Source organism: Myotis brandtii, unplaced genomic scaffold, assembly GCF_000412655.1.
Source record: "Myotis brandtii unplaced genomic scaffold, ASM41265v1 scaffold305, whole genome shotgun sequence".
NCBI classification, from domain to species: domain Eukaryota; kingdom Metazoa; phylum Chordata; class Mammalia; order Chiroptera; family Vespertilionidae; genus Myotis; species Myotis brandtii.
This window is the reverse complement of record NW_005361652.1, coordinates 4,060,874-4,082,079: the sequence shown is the minus strand read 5'-3', so window position 1 is coordinate 4,082,079 and position 21,206 is coordinate 4,060,874. Positions and strand designations below refer to the sequence as shown.

The following is a 21,206-nucleotide window of genomic DNA, read 5'->3' as shown; positions in this document are numbered from 1 at the left end:
CCCCCTACTGGGGATGTGCCCACAGCCAAGGCACATGCCCTTTTTTTTTTTTTAAATATATTTTTATTGATTTCAGAGAGAGGAAGGGAGAGGGAGAGAGAGATAGAAACATCAATGATGAGAGAGAATCATTGATCGGCCGCCTCCTGCATGCCCCCTACTGGGGATTGAGCCCGCAATGCAGGCATGTGCCCTTGACTGGCATCGAACCCGGGACCCTTCAGTCCACAGGCCGCTGCTCTATCCACGGAGCCAAACCGGCTAGGGCAAGGCACATGCCCTTGACCGGAATCGAACCTGGGATCCTTGAGTCCGCAGGCCAATGCTCTATCCACTGAGCCAAACCGGTCAGGGCTGTGTGTGGTGATTTTAAAGCACTGTTTGGAAGGGCCATGGCAAAGCAGTACAGAATAATTTTAAACATCTTCCACTACATCCATGGCCTTTCTCCTTTGTGGTGTGTGTGTAAATATGGACATATGAGCCGGTTTTAAAAATTACAATATAGATTATTTTAGTAGTTATTGATAAGACTTGCAGACCTTCAGGTAAATACCAATGCCTAAGTATTTTCACCAAAGTTAAAGAAAATCTAACTCTTGTCTAATCAGTCTGTGAACTGACATTTAGGCATGTCTACACCTTTTGTATTTAGTCTCAGTGGTTTATTTCTCTTGCAATTAAAGTCAGCAAAAATTGAAATCCTGTCTAAGGGAGTACCATGGAACTGGGATTGGAGGAGCACTGTATTTTGAGCCAGTTGTTATATTTTCCACGATATAAGAAAATACTGTTTATTTTCTTACTAAAGATCTAGGTTACAAACTCAGAATTTTAATGTTATCTATTTTCTTCCTTAGTGGGAAACATTCCATATGAAGCTACTGAAGAGCAGTTAAAGGACATCTTTTCTGAGGTTGGACCCGTTGTTAGTTTCAGGTATGATTCTCTTTTGCTATTTGTAGGAGTTTCTTAAAAATTACCACAAATTTGGCCCTTAGAAATAATGTTAAGGTTTACTGATGATTTTGTACATGCATTCTTCTGGTTTTTTTTGTTTGTAACAGCTTTATTGAGATGTAGTTCACAGACCATACAATTCACATTCATTTTTACTAAAAGATACATTTTTGGGAATGCTGGCAGCATTCAGAGTTCATGCCATTTTCAAGTATGCCCAGGGTTTACTCTCTCCTAGGCCCTTTTTATGTTTCCTATGCACATATGTTCAGCTTTAGCGTCAGCCAGGTCTTTGTAACTGGTTTGAGTTTTCTCCAGAATCTGCTGCACATACACACAGTCAAGCAAAAAAAAAATGTGCCTTTTCTAACAATGACTATAACCTCAGGCTAGTGGAGTTGTGAGCATTCCCTGCCCAACCACCCCTGTGATTGTCGCTTCTGCTGACAACACTGCTGGGTGTGGACTTTTTCTACCACACCAAATTGAGCAAGCCCCTTCACTATTGATCCTTTTGACCTGCCCTATCTTGTCAAGTGAGCTGAGAGAGGGATTCATTTTTTAAAATGTTTATGAATGTCAATTGTAATTTTAAAATAAAATTTTTCATTGTTTAAAACATAGTTCAGTGAGGCAGTCAGACTGATAGTTATTTGGCTTACAGTTCACCAAATTGGAACATGGCAATGTTTGCAGGATCCCTGTGTGTATGTAACAGTTATGCCTGATACTTGGTTCTGCTCTTCAGGTTGGTATATGATAGGGAGACAGGAAAGCCAAAGGGTTATGGCTTCTGTGAATACCAAGACCAAGAGACAGCACTTAGTGCCATGAGAAACCTGAATGGGCGTGAATTCAGTGGAAGAGCACTTCGAGTGGATAATGCTGCCAGTGAAAAGAACAAAGAAGAACTGAAGAGTGAGTATGAACCCAAGTTAGTAGAGATGTAACAATGAAGATTTTCCATTTATGGTATGTTTTAGCATCTGCTTAAATGGTTATCCACACAGCTTCTTTACTTGACCCACCTGAGGTACCTGCACTGGGGAAGTGTATATCTTTGAGAAACAAGGTAAAGGTGACTTTAGAAGTCCTTCAGTTGCTAAGGAGTTAATTCCATTTGAAGATGAATTCAGGCCACCAAGTGATTAGTAGTACTAAATATGTCCTTGGTGTTTGCCACTCCAGTAACTATGTTGCCAGATCTGTAGCTGGTGGAGACGCTAAGGCATTCTTATGGCTTTTTTATGAGGTGGTAGATCCAGAAATTCCATTTTGAAATTAGCATCTTTTTCTGTTTAAACCTTTTGCTTCGGAAATTACTTGTCAAAGGAAATTGATATGCTTAATCCCTAATTTAGGTTAACATTGTTCACCTATATGATCCTAGCCCCAGCTTTACTCTAAGAGCAGAAAATACACTCTGTCACTTTCTTCCACAGAAATAAGAAACTAACAAATCACATATTTCTCAGCTCCAGAGAATTTAAAGTTATCATCGGATCCTTATAAGTGCTGGAAAGTAGATATTTGAAATGATTTAGCTCTTTATTTTGCCTCTTTAACTTTTTTGTACTTTCTTCCTGATCAGGCCTTGGCACTGGTGCCCCTGTCATTGAATCACCTTATGGAGAGACCATCAGCCCTGAGGATGCTCCTGAGTCCATTAGCAAAGCAGTTGCCAGTCTTCCACCGGAGCAGATGTTTGAGCTGATGAAACAGATGAAGGTGGGAGGAGGCATTAAATTATGAATAAATCCAATCACATCACATTTTCAAGAGTTATTGATGAAGTAAATGGAAATGATTCCCTGAGCTCAAGTAGAAGGTGTGCCTGTTGACCACCATTTCTTGCACCTTTACTATTCCATATGTGCACAGTATATTTTACATTTTGTGCAAAGAGCTTCCCATTTTTGTACACAAACCACACCAATATAATCTGGCTGGGTTTTTGTGGCCCATAGATATCAGAATGTAGATATTAAAATGTGAATTTTTTCCTAAATGATTGAATTATGGTATTTGAAATGCCTCTTCCTTCTCTTGCCTGCTGTGACAAAATTTTGTGTGCTATGCAAAAACCATTGCTTTTCTCTGATGGGAATAGTTCTAAGTCACTATTGATTTCTAAGCAATAAGTATTGAACCTGATGATGATTCTGTGTATCTTTTCAGCTTTGTGTCCAGAATAGTCCCCAGGAAGCACGGAACATGTTGCTCCAAAACCCTCAACTGGCTTATGCTTTGCTACAAGCACAGGTAGTGATGAGAATTGTGGATCCAGAAATCGCCCTGGTGAGTGCTACTGGTTCTTTTATGGAAATACTGAGGTAAACCTTGAGTAGGGGTAGGAACTACTTGATTGTTTTGTTAAACAGACAGTTCATAGATTTGTCTTTTTACTTTTTAGAAAATTCTGCATCGCCAGACAAATATCCCAACACTGATGGCAGGCAATCCTCAGCCAGTCCACAGTGCTGGGCCTCCCTCAGGAGCCGGTGTGCCAATGAACCAGCAGAATCCTCAGGCCCCTGGGGCCCAGCCTATGGTATGGCTTTACTCTTTAACATTTCTTTTATCTGTCTTAGAATGTCATTTTCTTTTTAGGAGGATATATTGAAAGCAGAATGGACCAGAGCCAGAGATGGTAATTTCAATTTCCAGGCATAAAGGCAGTTTCCAGGTTGCAGACTATGTGGCATCTGAATGAATATAGATTTGATGCCAAGTTCGTAAACAAAGAAGTCCTTCCTGTACGCCCCTTTTATAAGCTAATTTTGTGTGTCTATGCATGTGTAGCACTGTGGTTGGTACTTTGTTATTTTATATACACTGTATAATTTAATACTTTATTTAATACAGCGATTATATGAGGTGGCACTCTTATCTCCATTCTTACCAATGAAAAAAGTAAAAACCTAGCTTTCTAAGTGTTACACAAAACCCTGAAGCCATAGAAAACCAGTACATTTGAAAACTGAAAAAATTCTTTATGGAGGAAAAGAAATAAACACCAAAGGCAGATGACAAATTGGGAAAAAGTATTTGCCACACATGTGAACAACAGGGTTATTATTTAAGAGCCTTTAATCATCTTGAAGCATGTTTATTGCCACAGTATCATAGTGAACAATTAAAAACATTCTAAATGTACATCAGCAAAAGAATGAAGAAAATATGGTATACTTTGCAACAGTTAAACTATATTTGTCACAATGAATCACTTTCAAAAACATAATTCTATATAGCAGTTAAGATGAACTAGGATACATGGTATCAACACAGATAACTTAAAAACATAATACTGAACAGAAGTGGAAATAAGTGAATGTGGAAGCATTCCCAAAATATGGGATACATGTATCTGCATATATCCCAAATATATGTTGAGTGAGTTACAAAGACTATGTTCAGTATATAATGATTTACATAAAATTTCAGAACACCAGTAAGACTTCTGAAGTGGCTGTCTAAGAAGGCGACACAGGGTGCAGTTAAGGAGGACCATATGGGAGATTTCAGTTGTGTATATAATTTATTTCCTAAGCTGTGTGGTTAATTTTATTAACCATATAATTTATATATCTGGAATTTTTCATGATACTCTAAGAGCAGAAAATACACTCTTGTTACTTTCTTCCACAGAAATAAGAAACTAGCAAATCACGTATTTCTCAGCTCCAGAGAATTTAAAGTTATCATTGGATCCTTATAAGTGCTGGAAAGTAGATATTTCCAGCACTTATAAGGATCTAAAATTAGTAATAAAATTACCAATGACTCAGTAGAAAAGTTTGCAATTCACATAAACAATTCACGAAAGTGGAAATACAAATATGTATTAAACATATGGTAAAGTGTTCAACCTCAAAAAAAGATAAATGTAAACAGAAAGTACAAAAATCTAACATTTTTTACCTATCAGATTGGCAGAGGCAAACCACTTAGGTAGATGATACAAAGGTTTAAGGCGGGAGTCGGCAAACATTTGTAAATGGGCCAGTAGTAAATATTTTTGGCTTTGCAGGCCATGGAATCCTAACTACTCAACTCTGCCATTGGAGTTTGAAATCAGCCACAGACAATACATAAACAAATGTGCGTGGTTGTGTTCCAATACTTTATTTATGAAATGAGGCAGTAAGCCAGATTTGGCTCATGGGCCATAGTTTGCTAACCCCTATTGTAATTAAACATTTTTTCAGAAATACAATGAAATTAATTAAGACCCAGAGAGGTTAACTGGTCCAAAAATAGCATAATTGTAAGTGGCACATCCAGGATCTAAACCTGGTTCTGTGTGACCTCATAACCTGTTTTAATACAGTGTTCTGTTTGAGAGTTTTGTTTGTGTTCTCTGAGAGTATATGTGATTTTTAAAAATATAACTTAGTTTTTACTCTTTCTTTATTAAGCTCTTTCTATTCCAAGGGACTGCTCACTTCTTAGGGGAATATATAAATGAAAACAATCCCTTTCCCTCCAGGAGCTTTAATGTAGCTTTAAAAAATTAACATTCCCCCCAAACCAGAATTATATCTCAGGACAGGGATGAGAAAACATTGGTCAGATTTTTAAAATTTCATCTTAAAAATTCAGACTGCCAGCAGTTTCTTTATAAAAATGTCCTAGTCTCCTCTTTTTCTCCTTGGCACCTTTTTTTTTTAGTCTTATTGCTAAGCCCCAGTCATGAAGTCAACAATAGGTGCTACATGTAGCCTCAACACACAAATAAGACTTGTCAGTCTTAGCTTTTAGAATACGGTCCATCTTAACTGTATTATAACCGGGCTTTTCATGTGTATTGCATATTCTGTTCAAAGTTTGCATGAGACATGCTATACAAAAAGGATTCTTGGTAGAATATTTGGGTTGTCAGCTTGAAGAGTTCTTTAAGGTCATAGACTTTGTGTGTTGAGTCTCCACTGAGATGTCTACATACTCTGATTTTTCTCCTGGTCAGGGTGGCATGCATGTCAATGGTGCACCTCCTTTGATGCAAGCTTCTATGCAGGCTGGAGTTCCAGCACCAGGACAAATACCAACTGCTGTAACAGGACCTGGCCCTGGTGCCTTAGCTCCCGGCGGTATGTTGCATTTAGAGTCTTCACCATTTTGGTATTTTGCTAAAGTTTTTTATTGCAAATGGGATAGATCTTGATATAAAATTAATACACAACTAGGAAATATAGCTCCTAGGTCAGTGGTTGGCAAACCGCGGCTCATGAGCCACATGCGGCTCTTTGGCCCCTTGAGTGTGGCTCTTCCACAAAATACCACGTGTGGGCGCGCACGGACAGTGCCATTGAAACTTCGTGGCCCATGCACAGAAGTCGGTTTTCGGCCTGGACGAGTCTATTTTGAAGAAGTGGCGGGTGTCGGTCGGGCAACGGGAGACGCGGCACGGGGGAGGCACGCGCGATTCATGCACAAGTTGAGTGAGCCAGTCAGTCAGCAGTCTCATTGTGCAGTGGTTAGTGCTAGTCGTGTTTGCAAACCGCGTGCAGGTGACAAAAGTAAAGTTTATTAAGTTAATTTTAGGGAACGTTGTGGAGTGAAAGAAGATGTAGTGTCGAGGATTGAGAAAGGTATGTTGAGATGGTTTGGACATATAGAGAGGATGAACGAAAGGAGATAGACGAAACAAGTATACAAGACGAGTGTGGATGGGAGAGTTGGAAGGGGTCGACCTCAGCGAACGTACCTCAATCAGATTGAGGGCGTTTTTAGCAAAGGCCAGCTTAGGAGTACCCTAATTAAGTTAATAACAATGTACCTACCTATATAGTTTAAGTTTAAAAAATTTGGCTCTCAAAAGAAATTTCAATTGTTGTACTGTTGATATTTGGCTCTGTTGACTAATGAGTTTGCCAACCACCGTCCTAGGTGGAAGAAATAATTGGTTTCTTATATACAAATCCTATGAGAGCAGGGAAAAGGACAGTAAAGAGGAAAGGTACAGTAAAACTTCCAAATTAACAAAAGGAAAATTGGAATGGAAACTAGAGCAAGCCAGCAAATACAGAGAAAAATAAAATGATATTGTGAAGTAAGTAATAATAAAAGTAGAGTAAGGGGGAAGGAATAAAATCTTGTATAGTCATTATTCTACTAAATGTGAATGGATTGAATTCTTCCATTAGAAATCAGAGACTGTTAGATTAGGGTAAAAACATAATGGGGAAAAAAACAGACAGAATACATGGACATATTTCTTCTTTTTTAACAGACATAAAATCCTATTTCATTAAATATAATCAGACCAGGCCGTGGCTGGGTAGCTCAGTTGGTTAGAGTATCCTCCTGATACACCTAGGTTGTGTGTTCCATCTCTGGTCAGGGCACATACAAGAATCAAATAATGAATCAAATAATCAAATAATGGAACAACAAATTGATGTTTCTCAGTCTGTCTCTTCCTCTCTTTCTAAAATTAATAAATAAATATAATCAGACCAAAGAACAAAAGGAAAAAAGAATTTTAAAAACTTAATTTGTTCATTGAAATTGTTTATATAGGAATTAATATAGTATTGCTGTTACATTTGTAGCTTTTCATCATTCAGTAATTGTAACTAAAGGTATGCATGAAATAGAGATTCCCCATGTGAAACACCTGTATGAACACATAATGTATATCAATATTAAAAGTTTTTTTTAAAGCAATCTTCTTATTAATTTATCTAATCTGGGTTAGATTGACTGCATCACTACTCATGGGGGATAATTTGAATAAATCATTCTGTTTTGTACAGAGACAAGTGGACAAAGGACAGAAGAAGGGATTTTTAAAGAAATTTCAGCAACCCACAATTTTCATTTATCCTATAACAGTGATGGCGAACCTATGACACGCGTGTCAGAGGTGACAAGCGAACTCATTTTTTTGGTTGATTTTTCTTTGTTAAATGGCATTTAAATATATAAAATAAATATCAAAAATATAAATCTTTGTTTTACTATGGTTGCAAATATCAAAAAATTTCTATATGTGACACGGCACCAGAGTTAAGTTAGGGTTTTTCAAAATGCTGACACGCCGAGCTCAAAAGGTTCGCCATCACTGTCCTATAATGTTACAGTTAAATTTAAATTATCTTTCAGTGAAAAAAAATAGATCCTGTATTTTATATATTTATGAATTGTAAGTGAATAATTTACCTTAAAATAGTTGTAATATGGTCCTACTACACCTGACAAGTCTGCAAGCCATGACATATGCAGCTCATTACGAGTTGAAAATCATCCAAATACCCTGAGCCAAGTGTGATGACCATGCACTCAAATATCACAGCAATGTCAAATTGCTATAAAGGTTTCTAAGTGACTGCTCTCCATTTCTATACTTACATTGTCATGAACTGTTAACACAGAATGTGGATCGACATTGTCTGTGGACCACACTTTGAGTAGCATTGTGTTAGTGGACAAAAAATAAGTAAGGATGTAAAGGAATAAAATAATGGAATCAATAAGCTTGATGTAATATATAGAAGGTGCCTTATATCTTTTGACTGGAGAATGCACCCCACCCCCCAAATGACCATGGCACAGTAAAGAAAAAAACTTGGCCATGTACTTAGCCATAAAATAAAAACAAATTTTAAAATACAGAGATTTTAAAGGCTGATTTTACAGGCTGTGTTCTCTGATTATGAGCCAATAAAACTAGAAATAAATAATTAAATGGTGACTGGAAAAAACTTGTACTAGGAACATACTCTAGGTAATTCTTGAATTAAAGAAAAAAGTAGAAATTTATAAATTATCTAAAAGAACAAAAAGTAGTACACTTCATATAAAAAACTATGGGAAATAATAAAAGTGGTATGCAAGGAAATGAATATCCTTAAATGCCTATATTATTAAAGAATAAATGAATCTTAAGTCCTAGTTTTAAAGAATTAGAAAAATAATTTTTAAAAAAGATATCAAGAAGAGGGAATTAAGTTGTTAAGAGTAAATGAATTTTCAAGTGATATTTTTGGTGAGTGTATAGCATTTATACTTCTAAAGTTATTAAAACTTAAAACTCTACTAAGATTTTTGAGTACCCTTACAAAGCTCTTTGACAGTTCATGAGAAGCGAGAATAACCTACTAGGAAATTAGGCAAAGAAAATGAATAGGCACTTCATAGAAGAGCAAATCCAAATGGCAATAAGAACAAATTCATTTATAGGCAGGGGACTGCAAGTTAAATAGCAGGATTTTGCTTTACTTAAACCCATCCAACCAGCAAAAGTTTCAAAGAGAGATGACACTCTTGATGGGGAATGTGGTATCATTAATTACATTGCTGCCAGAAATGTGAAGTTTTTCCACCTTTTAAGAAAGTCGCACATTAAAGATTCATATACACTTTGACCCACCAATTCCACTTCTGAGAAGCAAGTGCATACAATAAAAGTGCCGTTATGTGATCATTTATAACATGAGAAATGATGCCCATAATTCTTTCTGCCACCACTTTCTTCAGATAGTTATCTTTATATCGTTTTGGTGAGTGGTCTGAATAAATCATAAAATGTTATGGCTGTAAGACAGCTCTGAAATCAATTTGACCTGTGATTCTCAAACTTAGTTTGAAGTTGAATCACCAAAAGAGCTTATTAAAACACAAATCGCAGGTCCCCACCTCCAGACTCTAATTCAGCAGGTCCGAGGTAGGGCCCTGAATATTTGCAGTTCTGACAAGTCCCTGGTGATGCTGATGCTACTTGTCTGAGGACTATACTCTAAGAACCACACTGGTGTAAGCCAACTCCTTCACATTACATATGCGGAAGCCTGGAAATACATTAATTTCATCCAATAACTTGTTCAAAATCACACTTAGTAGCAGGGCTTGGCCTAGCACCAGTTCAGGTATTTTGTATCCATGGCTCTTTGATGCCTGGTATGTTAAATGGAATAAGAGAATGTGAAGTGTACTTGATATGTTAGGTAAGTACTAATGACTGCAAATAGTTCAGCTTGTATATTTTCCCCACTTGCAGCATATGTTGTTCTTTTGAGGAAAAGAGAAGAATGATTATTTTTTGTATAGCAGTTATCATACTGTTATCATACTGGTTAGAATAGACCAGTGGTTCTCAATTCTATCTTTGGCCCCTTTTCCTAATAGATACATTGCATTGACTCTTTAATATCCTGAAATGAAATGCACAGAACATATAACCTACCTAACATGATTTCAAAAATAAATAAATAAAATCAGTACAATGTCCTAAGCATAACATAAAGGATAAGTTAAAATATATTAATTTATAACAAAATATTTTTAATATACAATTATTCGGGCAAAACTATACTAGAAAGCAAAAGGTAGTAGTCAGATGCTTGCACCTATCTCATGAATGTTAAAGCTACAAATGTAGATAGATACAGGTATGTCTTTCTGACAAATACCACAAGTACTTTGACATCAGTGATGTGATTTTCTGAAATGAAGAAAACTCTTGGTAAAGTTCTGTTTGTTTGTTTGTTTGTTTGTTTTTAATCCTCACCCGAGAACATGTTTTTATTAACTTTAGGGAGCGAGAGAAAAACCATTGATGTGAGAGAGAAATATTGATGGGTTGCCTCCTATACGCACCCTGATCAGGGGATCGAACCTGCCACCCAGGTATGTTCCCTGACCGGGAAGCAAACCCAAGACCCTTCAGGGCATAGGACTATGCTCCAACCAACTGAGCCATCAGGCCAGGGCTCTTGGTAAAGTTCTTAACAAAACAAAATATAGTGCCCATAATTTACTCAGTAACTTCATTTCTGAATTTCTGGAAAATATAACACAAACATATAAATAGGGCAAAGGACCTTTTTGTTTACAAATAAAACAGACTTGGGTTTTGAGTTCTGATGACCATAAACAGATATTCATTTGTGTGAATGTTCGAGACATTTGAAAGTTTTGCAAGACAGGGTAAATATTTTGTTTACTTTGTTTTGTTAATTTTCACCTGATGATATTTTTTCCATTGATTTTTTTTTTTTAGAGAGAGTCGGAGGGAGAGGGAGGGTGAGTAGGAGGGGGGGGGGGAGAGAGAGAGAGAGAGAGAGAGAGAGAGAGAGAGAAAGAAACATGGATGTGAGAGAGACACAGTGATTGGTTGCCTCCTGCACACGCATGGCAGGGTAATTCTTTTTTAAAAAAATATTTTTTATTGATTTCAGAGAGGAAGGGAGAGGGAGAGAAAGATAATCATTAATTGGCTGCCTCCTGCATGCCTCCTACTGGAGATTAATTCACTTTTCTGTCACTGAAGCTTAACAAATTCCCATCTTCTATATAACTACATTGTTTGGTGGTAGTTATCTGCCTTTTTAGGTTTCTGTGAGGAAGAAAGAGGATATTTGTTAACTCAGCCACCGTGCTAATTGTTTCCCCACTGTTCTAATTTGTGTTTTCTTTCTTGCCCTTTATGTTCTAGGAGGGATGCCGGCCCAGGTTGGAATGCCAGGAGGTGGACCAGTGCCCATGGAACGAGCACAAGGTAAATAGGTAGTAATATCTGATTAATGTGGACTGGACTTGGAAATGTTCTATATCTGCACTAAGATGGCAATGTGGTAGCCACTATCCACGTATACTTCAACATATTTGAATGTTAAAGTAATTTGAATTAAATTGAAACTACGTAAAATCTAAAATTCAGTTCCATATTACAACTGCTCAATGGCCACATGGGGCTGGTGGATACCCTACTGGATATTACAGATACAAATAATTTCTATCATTGCAGAAAATTCAATTTGACACCTCTGGTCTGTACTTTCCATCTAGTGATTCAGAACCCAGCTCTACAAGAATTGATGATGAAGCAAAGGATCCTTTGTTGCCATTTAATTCATATCACCTTTTCCTGATAGTCTATAATGATTCTACTGACATGTTCGCTCTTCCTCTATGGATATCTGTTGATTGAGTAAGGAATGCTAATAATGAGCATGTAATGTGTGGCTGATTATGTAGAAGACTAAATTGAAACCCCAGAGAATACTGGGAGGGGACCAAAGGTCTGTGAAATCTACTTGATGGCAGTAACACTGGATACCACAGCATTAAGCACTACGAAATCTCCACATTAATTCTCTATGTTACTAGAGTTTGAAGAAAAAGAAAATGCAGTGGTTCAGTTAAAAACAACATTAGGAGGAGAGATAGTGAGAAAACAGGGAGCTAACAATAAAATTGAGTGCATACTATAGGTCAAGCACTTTAATTTTTATAAACAACCTTGTGAGTTAGGGAGCAGCACTTCAGTTTTCTCATAAAGAGATGGAAGCTCAGAGTTTTGAATCCCGTACTGAAGGGGACATGGTAAGTAAATGCCTATATCTGAGTCACATGGACTGGACTTGGGGCACTCATCTTCTCTTCCAGCTAGTAAGTGACAGAGCTAAGATTCTAAAGTCTCTGATCCTAGAATCCTCTTTTTGTCAATCCTTACCACCTCTATTAACTTCCAAAATATTTTCTTTGGACAAGCATAGAGAAGCTTAAGTTATTCTTAGCATATGGCCTATAAGTAAAACCTATTTTTAAGCAAAATATTAAGAAATAGGACTATATACTTATTCCTTATCTATATACACTGGGGTTGGTTACTGAAGTGACAACTAATAAACTTGTCAGATGGTTGATAGTAGGACAAGCTCTTGGCTAAATACTTCATCTGAGTATTCCATGCTTTTGTGCAATTGTGCCCCACCCCCCTCAGCTAATCAATAGATTGTGTATAAACCTTAAGTATTTTTGCAGTAGTTTGAAGGAATTGGGGTTTCAGTCATACTTTTACCTCCGCCAAGCCATAATTCAAGCTATAGCTTTTTAATATATACTTCCACAAGACATCTTCCTTCCTGCTATAGTTATCTTCATTTTTCTGGTCAAAAGTTAACAGGGAAATGGCTCGAGTTTTGAAGGCATCTCAAGGCTGTCTTCATGAAGAGACAAAGTGAGATGAGTTTTCCTTCATGGTTTTCCTTCAGTATCCAGCAGAGGAAGCCAGAATCTTTCCATTTATACCTAGTTTGTCTTTCTTTTCCTGTTTCTTTGGCACATTTATAATGGTGAAAGGAGACCGTGAGATGTTTAAGAAGATACTTCTCTTGCCTTCTGCCACCTTTGTTTAGTGTTAGTGCTTTTGTCATCTCATTAGTCTTTGTTTGCTGTTGTCATGGTGTTTGTTTATAATGAAAGACTTGCAGTGACAGAGTATTTCTTGAGGAATGATACTCTCTTTCCTTGTCTAAAGTTCATTCATTGTATTTCCCCATTTGGTACTTCTGTTATGGGCCTCTCCAGAATAAATCTTGCCTTCACATTCAGTATAAGTTATTTTATTTTTTACTTATGAAATATGTTTATACTCTTTACCTAAATAGAAATTCAGAACCATCCTTTTTATATTTTCTTTTCTAAGGAGATTTAGGGGGAATCATAGTAGCAGAGGTGAAAATGGAAAGTGGCTGGTTATTCCTGCCCCAGTAAAATCAGTGTCCCACAGGTTTCGGCTTTGGAAGCAGTCTGATGAAAGCAGAACCAAAGATGCTAACATAGTAAAGGAAGATTTTATAGCCTAGGCAAACTAATGAACTCTTGACTTTTTAACTTACACATATAAATCTCCAGTGTCTGTGTGTGTATGTCTCTGCATGTGTGTTCAAGCTATTTTAAGTGTCTGCTCTTTCTCCTTTTCAACTTACTGCTTACCTAGGAACCCTACAGCACTCGCCTGTGGGACCCGCCGGGCCTGCATCAATTGAGCGAGTTCAAGGTACCCATTGTATCTGTGGGTTTCCTTTTGCTTGTGTGTTCAGGGTGGGACATTGAGAGGACAAGGGCTGCTTGTCAGTCATCCTCACATTCAGAACCCAAAAGGGTAGTGTTTTGGGTTTTTGTTTTTAATTTTTTTCCTGTTGGGGCCACAAGCCTAAGATTGACCTCTTCACACAGGGCAGAGAACATGGATGATATGGGCATCTGTCTGAGGCTGTACTCCCTCCCTACTGGTGTCAGGAGGCTTGGATGGAATAGCAGTCTGTAAGGAGACAGCAGGTTCTTGCAGAGCCATGGCAGTGTTCACATATTCCGATACCCTACCTCTTTTTTGTGACTCTGGTCCTTGAACTAGGGTTGATTATAAGGAAAACCGGGTGTATAAGTTTCTTCAGGTTGCAGTGCTAGTCCTTGGCAGATTGCTCCCCAGTTTGCTCTTTATATAATTCCATCCATACCTCTGACATGGCACAGATTCTGCTTACACCCTGCTTCTGTTCTTGAACTGCAAGAGGAGTCTGCTGTGGTGAGGTTTCACCCACTCTAAGGTGTCTGAATTATGTTGTCAGTGGTGTATAGAGTCATTTCTTGTTTCCTTGTGTCCTTCACAGCAGTAACTCCCCATTTGTTTCCCTGTCAGTGCCGATGCAAGACCCCAGAGCAGCTATGCAGCGTGGGCCCTTGCCTGCCAACGTCCCAACTCCTCGAGGTCTGTTAGGAGATGCTCCAAATGACCCACGTGGGGGCACTTTACTTTCTGTAACTGGAGAGGTAGAGCCTAGGTAAGCAATGACACAGAAGGAAAAGCTTAGAGGAATCAGAATTTTCCCTTGCTTTGAGAACAAAGTCTTTCCATACCAGTTATGCCTCTTGGCTGCTATTCAAGACTAAGCACTTCTCCTTGGACAGAACTGTGTACTTGAGTATGTCATTTTGAACTAACCATGACAACTTGCATCTTCAGAAATTAGAAATTCTAGCATACATACCCAGGCCGGAAAAACTTATATTGCTTATTAGTAGTAGTAATATTAATAATGGCAGTAATAATCATACTAAAACAATTTATATTAATGAGAATTATGCCTCTGACTCTACTTTGAGTACTGAATTTGGATCATCTCATTAAATCCACATGAACCTGTGAGGTTGATATAATATCAGTCCCATTTTACAGATGAAGAAACCAAGGCATAGAGAAGTTAAGTAAATGGGCCCAAGATCACACAGCTAATAAGTGATGGAGCCTAGATTTGAACCCATATGATAACAGTGTTCTTAAGCACTATACTGCATACTCATTATATATAATGGATATCCACTTTAAGTCCTCTTTAATTATGAGTACCCTGACCAAATATGAAGTTCTAGAATATGTTGATTTATATCTCTATAGCTTTTTTTTCAATCTGTTTGGTGTTATTCTCTTAGCATTCATAGACTGGTGTTTACATAAGTTCTTTGTCTAATTTTTATTTACTGATCTTCTGGTTAATACTTTTGTCTTATTTTTAGGTTCTGTTTTAAAATATAATCATTTTTTCCATCTGTAGAGGTTACCTGGGACCACCTCATCAGGGTCCACCCATGCACCATGTCCCTGGCCATGACAGTCGTGGCCCGCCCCCACATGACATGAGGGGAGGGCCATTAGCCGAGCCCAGACCTCTAATGGCAGAGCCAAGAGGACCCATGCTAGATCAGAGGGGTCCACCCTTGGATGGCAGAGGTAAGGGCAGACCACATCACAACATTGACTGGTAGTTGTGGGTTGATGATAAAGCCAGCTATCTTAGGCTCTAATCTGGGATAAAGAATGCTGGGGTGATAGGGTTGGCAGGCATTTTTAAGTTTTTCTTAAAACTTAAAAATTTTCTGTCTTTCTTAGGTTGTTGATTCTTCTTGCAGTAAAGGTGAATAGCTACACAGTGGTTTTCTTGGACCTTACTTTATAGGTGGAAGAGATCCCCGAGGCATGGACGCACGAGGGATGGAGGCACGAGCCATGGAGGCAAGAGGATTAGATGCCAGAGGATTGGAGGCCCGTGCGATGGAGGCACGTGCAATGGAGGCCCGTGCGATGGAGGCCCGAGCGATGGAGGCCCGTGCAATGGAAGTCAGAGGGATGGAGGCCAGAAGCATGGATCCAAGGGGCCCAGTCCCTGGCCCTAGAGGCCCTATACCTAGTGGAATCCAGGGTCCCAATCCAATTAACATGGGGGCAGTTGGCCCCCAGGGATCCAGACAGGTATGTATGACACATTCACTTCTGGCTTCTATGTGAAATCTTGATCTATTCTGGAACTGATTATTGAGCCTGATTATTACTGCTTTATTTGATTTGGGCTATTTCTCAGCTTGTTAGAAAGGGAAGATTAGAATCTCCCTTCCTGTAGTTTCTCTGTTTCTTAGGATAGTGATTTCTGATTAACAGGATTATAGTCCGAAAGAGCAACCTTGTCTCACAATTTCAGGAGCTTTTCCATTCAGAGCAGAGATAAAGAGTATATCTGGGACCTGGCCGGGTAGCTCAGTTGATTAGAACATTGTCCCAATACGCCAAGGTTGAGGGTTTACCCTCCAGTCAGGGCACGTACAAGAATCAACCAATGAATGCATAATAAGTAGAACAACAAATCTCCCCCTCTCTCCCTCTTTCCTTTTTCTCTCTCTCCCTCTCTCTTTCTAAAAATCTTTAAATTAAAAAAAATTTTTTTAAAGATCATATCCATAGAATCTAGACATGGGTCATTTGAAAAACTCCTAAACGATTCTAATGTACAACCCTGAGAGCCACTGCACTAGAGTATATGAAGAGTTCTTAGTGGTCATTTAGATAATCTTCGGTTTGCAGAAACCTGTTTTAATTTTCTTTCATTGCATAGCCTAAGTGAACAGTGAGTATGAAAGGCAGTTTACTAATGCTCACCTTAAAACCTGTGGAACTGAATTTTTACCTCTGCTTTCTTTTTGTCTCCAGCTATGAGAGCATATGTTTGTCTTTGTCGGTGTGTTGTCATCTCCTCCCTCTTCACCCCAGTTGGTTGTGTGATGGTGTTTTTCTTCCCTGAGTTTTTATATGCTAGAACCTTCATCTCACTCTAGCCCAGGGGTGGGCAAACTTTTTGACTCGAGGGCCACAATGGGTTCTTAAACTGGACCGGAGGGCCGGAACAAAAGCATGGATGGAGTGTTTGTGTGAACTAATATAAATTCAAAGTAAACATCATTACATAAAAGGGTACGGTCTTTTTTTTTTTTTTTTTTAGTTTTATTCATTTCAAACGGGCCGGATCCGGCCCGCGGGCCGTAGTTTGCCCACGGCTGCTCTAGCCCCTACCCCAATCTTTTTCCTATATGTGTCTTCCTCCTTTCTCTACATAGTTCTGTCTCTCTTTTCCCTTTCATATGCTTCTGTGCCTTCCTCCCCTCCTCTGTGAGTGTGTGTATGAGAGAGAGAAACAGAGAGAGAGAGAGAATGTCAGAACTGAAATGGAACATGTCAGTCATCCAGTTCTCTCATTTTGTAGGTTTGGACACTGAAACCCAAGAATTCAGGTGACTTATCTAAATTCACACAGCTAAAAAGTGGCAGAGCAAAGAATAGGATCCCCTATTTTTTCCACTGTACCACTCTGTCCTGTTACCTGCATGTTGTGTATGTGTATATGTGTGTCTACCCCCCTCTTTAACATGAAATATGAGTGTGTTGTTTCTGGTATGTGTAGAAGAAAACTATAATCTGTTGTTTCTCAAGTTGTATTTTTAAAAAATGTGTTCATGGACCTCGATGTTTATTGTGCCCTCTATGGTCAGTAGCCTCATAATAAAAATGGTTTTGTGTGTTCATTCAGTCATCCAACAAATATTTATTGAGCACCTACCCTGTACCAAAGAGAACTATAGGTAATAAGGATATAGCGTTGTGAAAAAAGAAGTCCCTGTTCTTATGGACTTCCATTCTAGTTGGGGAGACAGACAGCAAATAACTACATGATGTGTTTAGATAATTCTGTCGATAATTCTGTGGAGAAAGACACTGAAAATAGTGGTTGGAAGACTGTTTCTAGATGATGTCTTGCTTCTTTATCTCTGCTAGTGGTTGAAATCATTATTCTGTAATATTAGGCTTATATAGTTTCCATTAGTAGATTCTATAAAGCTAATTAGATCTGAGGTAGTGAAAATAAAAATTTTATGTTCTAACCTTTTTAAAAATGGTTTGAGTCAATGTGTACACGTATAATTAAATATCTAAAATACATTCACTCATATATAATAGATATACAATAAGAACCTCACTTCTTCCCCTGTACCTGTCTCCCCTGTGACCCCCATCTCCTATAGGTAATTGCTTTTATTAGATTTTTAATGTATCATTCTAGCAAATAATATATATTCTTATTTTTTCAAATATGAATATACATATATATTTTTTTCCTTTCGCTGTTCTGTGCCTTGTTTTTTACTTAACAGTATATCCTTAATTGAGCATTTTAAATCAGATTTTTAAATTACCTCCATTACACATAAATTGGAAAGTCATCAGTAAAAGGATTATTATTGCTGGAGGAATTATATAACTTCTCATCAAACAGGGACACATTTGAGAGTGAGAGTGCTGTTAGTATTTACTCTGACAGAAGCATAAACTGGGACTGTCTTAGGCAAACCTAGATGTGTAGTCACCCATATTATTGTCTGTCTGGAATAGGTGCTCCTAGAAACTTTACATGGCAATTAGTGAATGATTAGATCACATTACAATACTTCAAATTAGTACTTAAAGATGTTTCAGGTCCATAACAGATTATGAAAGTTCAGACTCATCTGTGGATTCAGTATCAATAAAGACCAGGAAGTGATAATATTTTAGCAACCTTTATAAAGTCGTACTAATGCTTCATCTCTCTAATGTCTAGTGAGTTAATGTATGTAAATGAATGTTGTAGATAATGGAACTATTCTACCAAATTTTTAACTAGTCAAATGAAAAGCAACTTTGTATTATGCTTCCTTCCTTTCTTAAACAAAATACAAAAACTTACTTTAATCATTTTGACTATTCAAGGTCACCATTAAATGTATCCATTATTGTACATGCTGTAATAGAAAGCAGAGTTATTTCCTGTTTGGTTTCTAGTTTCCTTCACTGTCAGGCTGTCACCTGGCTCCTCATATTGCTGTTGTGGTATCTGCTCCTAACAGTCTATCCTCATTTCTTTTATGCTTTGCTGCTTCTAATCTGCTGGGGAAGCAGGTAACAAGTTTGCTAACAATTATGTTTAATAAGAGAACCTAAACTCTAGGTGAATGCCTGAATGTAAACATAACTTCAGCATAGGGATTATTTAAGCTATTCTAGGTGCTCTGAGGCCTATTCCTGGGTTCTGGTAGTCTTCAAAGATTGAACTCACCAAAGATCTTAAATATCAATAAGTATGTTATAATTGCACTTTGTTCTTTTAATTTGGGTCAATCATATATATTTCTTGGTATGCATTTAGCATCTGCTGCATATTCTCTCTGGAAAGTTACAAAAAAAACAAATGTTGGGCTAATAGCAGTCTTCTCCCCAGAGGCTTCCCATCTCCTTTCTGCCTCTGCCATTAGGATCGTCTCTGCCTTACTTGTGGGATAGGGCCCTTTGGGATGAACAACCTATGTCTGATTGAACTAGAGGTAGGCGGTATCCCTGTGAATGTAGCTTCCCCAGTGGACCAGCATCCATTATCTCTAAAATCTGTCAGCTTTCATTTCTGTTTCCACTGAACACTACTTTCCAGGATGCTCTGTTTTCTTTGTGCTTATGTGGCTGAATTTTGCTTGATTTGATGGTATCCAGTTGTGCTATGTGGTATTTGTTGAGCTGGAGCTGTTGTAAGCAAATGTATCTAACATGTTAATTGATCTCTGCCTAAACCCTGCCTTCTGCCATTGCTAGCAGTAGGAATGATCTTCAGAATCATTAATTTGCTTTTCTTACTCATATCCATACTCAGATCATATTTTTAAACATTGCTGTTACTGGATTCTGTCTGCCTATATGAGACATTGCAAAAATCTCTTTCCTCATCTCTCTTTGTGCACGTAGGTCCCAGTCATGCAGGGGGCAGGCATGCAAGGAGCCAATATGCAGGGTGGAGGCCAGCCTGGTGGCTTTAGTCCTGGCCAGAACCAAGTCACTCCACAGGACCATGAGAAGGTAAACAATGCTGCCCGACTGCCTCCGTGTGCACAAATTCTTTTGACTCCTGTTTTTAGTTAACATGTGCAAGTCCTGGATTTGCAGAGTCCCTTTGGAAGTGGTGTTTACTCTTAGAATTCTTTATGATCTTGTTAACCTGAAAATTTGTGGGTCAGTCCTAAAATCCTTAAATGGATGTATTTAAATGGAAGCTTATCTTACATTTCAGACTCATCTGCCAATAGCAGTTTTTTTGTTCAGGCCAGATAGACCTGGAAATCCAGATTTCTTTCTTCTCCCTTTTCTACCTTCTCCCTGAAAAACAGTAGCAGATCCCCTACAACTATATTTCTGTTTCTATATTTGACCATTGTGGGGAACTCATGTCTGCTGGAAGGGCTGAAACTTGAGAAAAGGAGAGACGTTCAAAATGATGAAAAACTGAAAACTTCCCAGGGCTCACAGATACCACTTTAGCCTGCAAGAACTTTGGGTTCCAAAGATGTCTGTTTTGAGTCTTCTAATCTTAGATATTGTTGTGCTTGTGCTTTTCATTATGCTTTTTCTCACCAGCTGCTGTTGTTGTTTTTGTTTGTTTATTTGGTTTGGGTTGATTTGTGGAGGGCTGTTTTCTGTGTGTGAAATATCCTTTCTTTTTGACCAAAGCGGGTGGTGTTTTGTGGGGGTTTTTTTAACTGCCATCATTAAAACTCACTACCTTTCTTTTTCTCTTCACAGGCTGCTTTGATCATGCAGGTTCTTCAGCTGACTGCAGACCAGATCGCCATGCTGCCTCCCGAACAGAGGCAGAGTATCCTGATCTTAAAAGAACAAATACAGAAGTCCACTGGAGCACCTTGAAAGGTGAGCAGACTTACCTGGCCTGAGTCTGGCAAAATCTTTGTGCATTTGGGGTATATACTGCAACCCTAAGCAACAAGACTCTCCTGATCTCAAGATTCTCTGCAGCCTGCTCCTCTTGGCAAGATTCTCTCCACCCTTCCGTAGGTCAGCTCCTATCAGGACAACAGAAGGCTACAGAGCATTTGTTCAGCTATTGAATTAGGTGTAATCTTTTTTAACCTTTCTTTCCTAATGGCAAAAGTGACATGCAGTCAATTTAACCAAATTAATCAAATAGAGAAATATAAAAAATTCAGGATAAAAAGCTCTGCTTCCTTAATTTCGATTTCCAGACATAACCTTTATTTCTTTTTAATTTCTTTATTAAGGTATTACATATGTGTCCTTATCCCTCCTTTGCCCCTCC

At 38.2% G+C, this 21,206-nt stretch overlaps 1 protein-coding gene across 3 annotated transcripts in view; it reads left to right on the top strand.

Moving 5' to 3' along the window:
• CSTF2 (cleavage stimulation factor, 3' pre-RNA, subunit 2, 64kDa) overlaps positions 1-21,206 on the top strand; it is a 35,038-nt gene that overhangs the window by 1,313 nt on the left and 12,519 nt on the right. For 2 of the 3 annotated variants that reach the window (XM_014542616.1, XM_005869892.2), the window contains exons 2-14: positions 861-939; positions 1,709-1,878; positions 2,552-2,688; positions 3,139-3,258; positions 3,374-3,511; positions 5,927-6,050; positions 11,399-11,461; positions 13,688-13,747; positions 14,390-14,531; positions 15,303-15,478; positions 15,705-15,997; positions 19,844-19,954; positions 20,675-20,800. In XM_014542616.1, the coding sequence (XP_014398102.1) occupies positions 861-939; positions 1,709-1,878; positions 2,552-2,688; positions 3,139-3,258; positions 3,374-3,511; positions 5,927-6,050; positions 11,399-11,461; positions 13,688-13,747; positions 14,390-14,531; positions 15,303-15,478; positions 15,705-15,997; positions 19,844-19,954; positions 20,675-20,797 (1,736 nt within the window). In that variant the 3' untranslated portion in view covers positions 20,798-20,800. The remainder of the gene's footprint in view (positions 1-860; positions 940-1,708; positions 1,879-2,551; positions 2,689-3,138; positions 3,259-3,373; positions 3,512-5,926; positions 6,051-11,398; positions 11,462-13,687; positions 13,748-14,389; positions 14,532-15,302; positions 15,479-15,704; positions 15,998-19,843; positions 19,955-20,674; positions 20,801-21,206) is intronic. The other variant, XM_005869893.2, reaches the window with a different exon arrangement.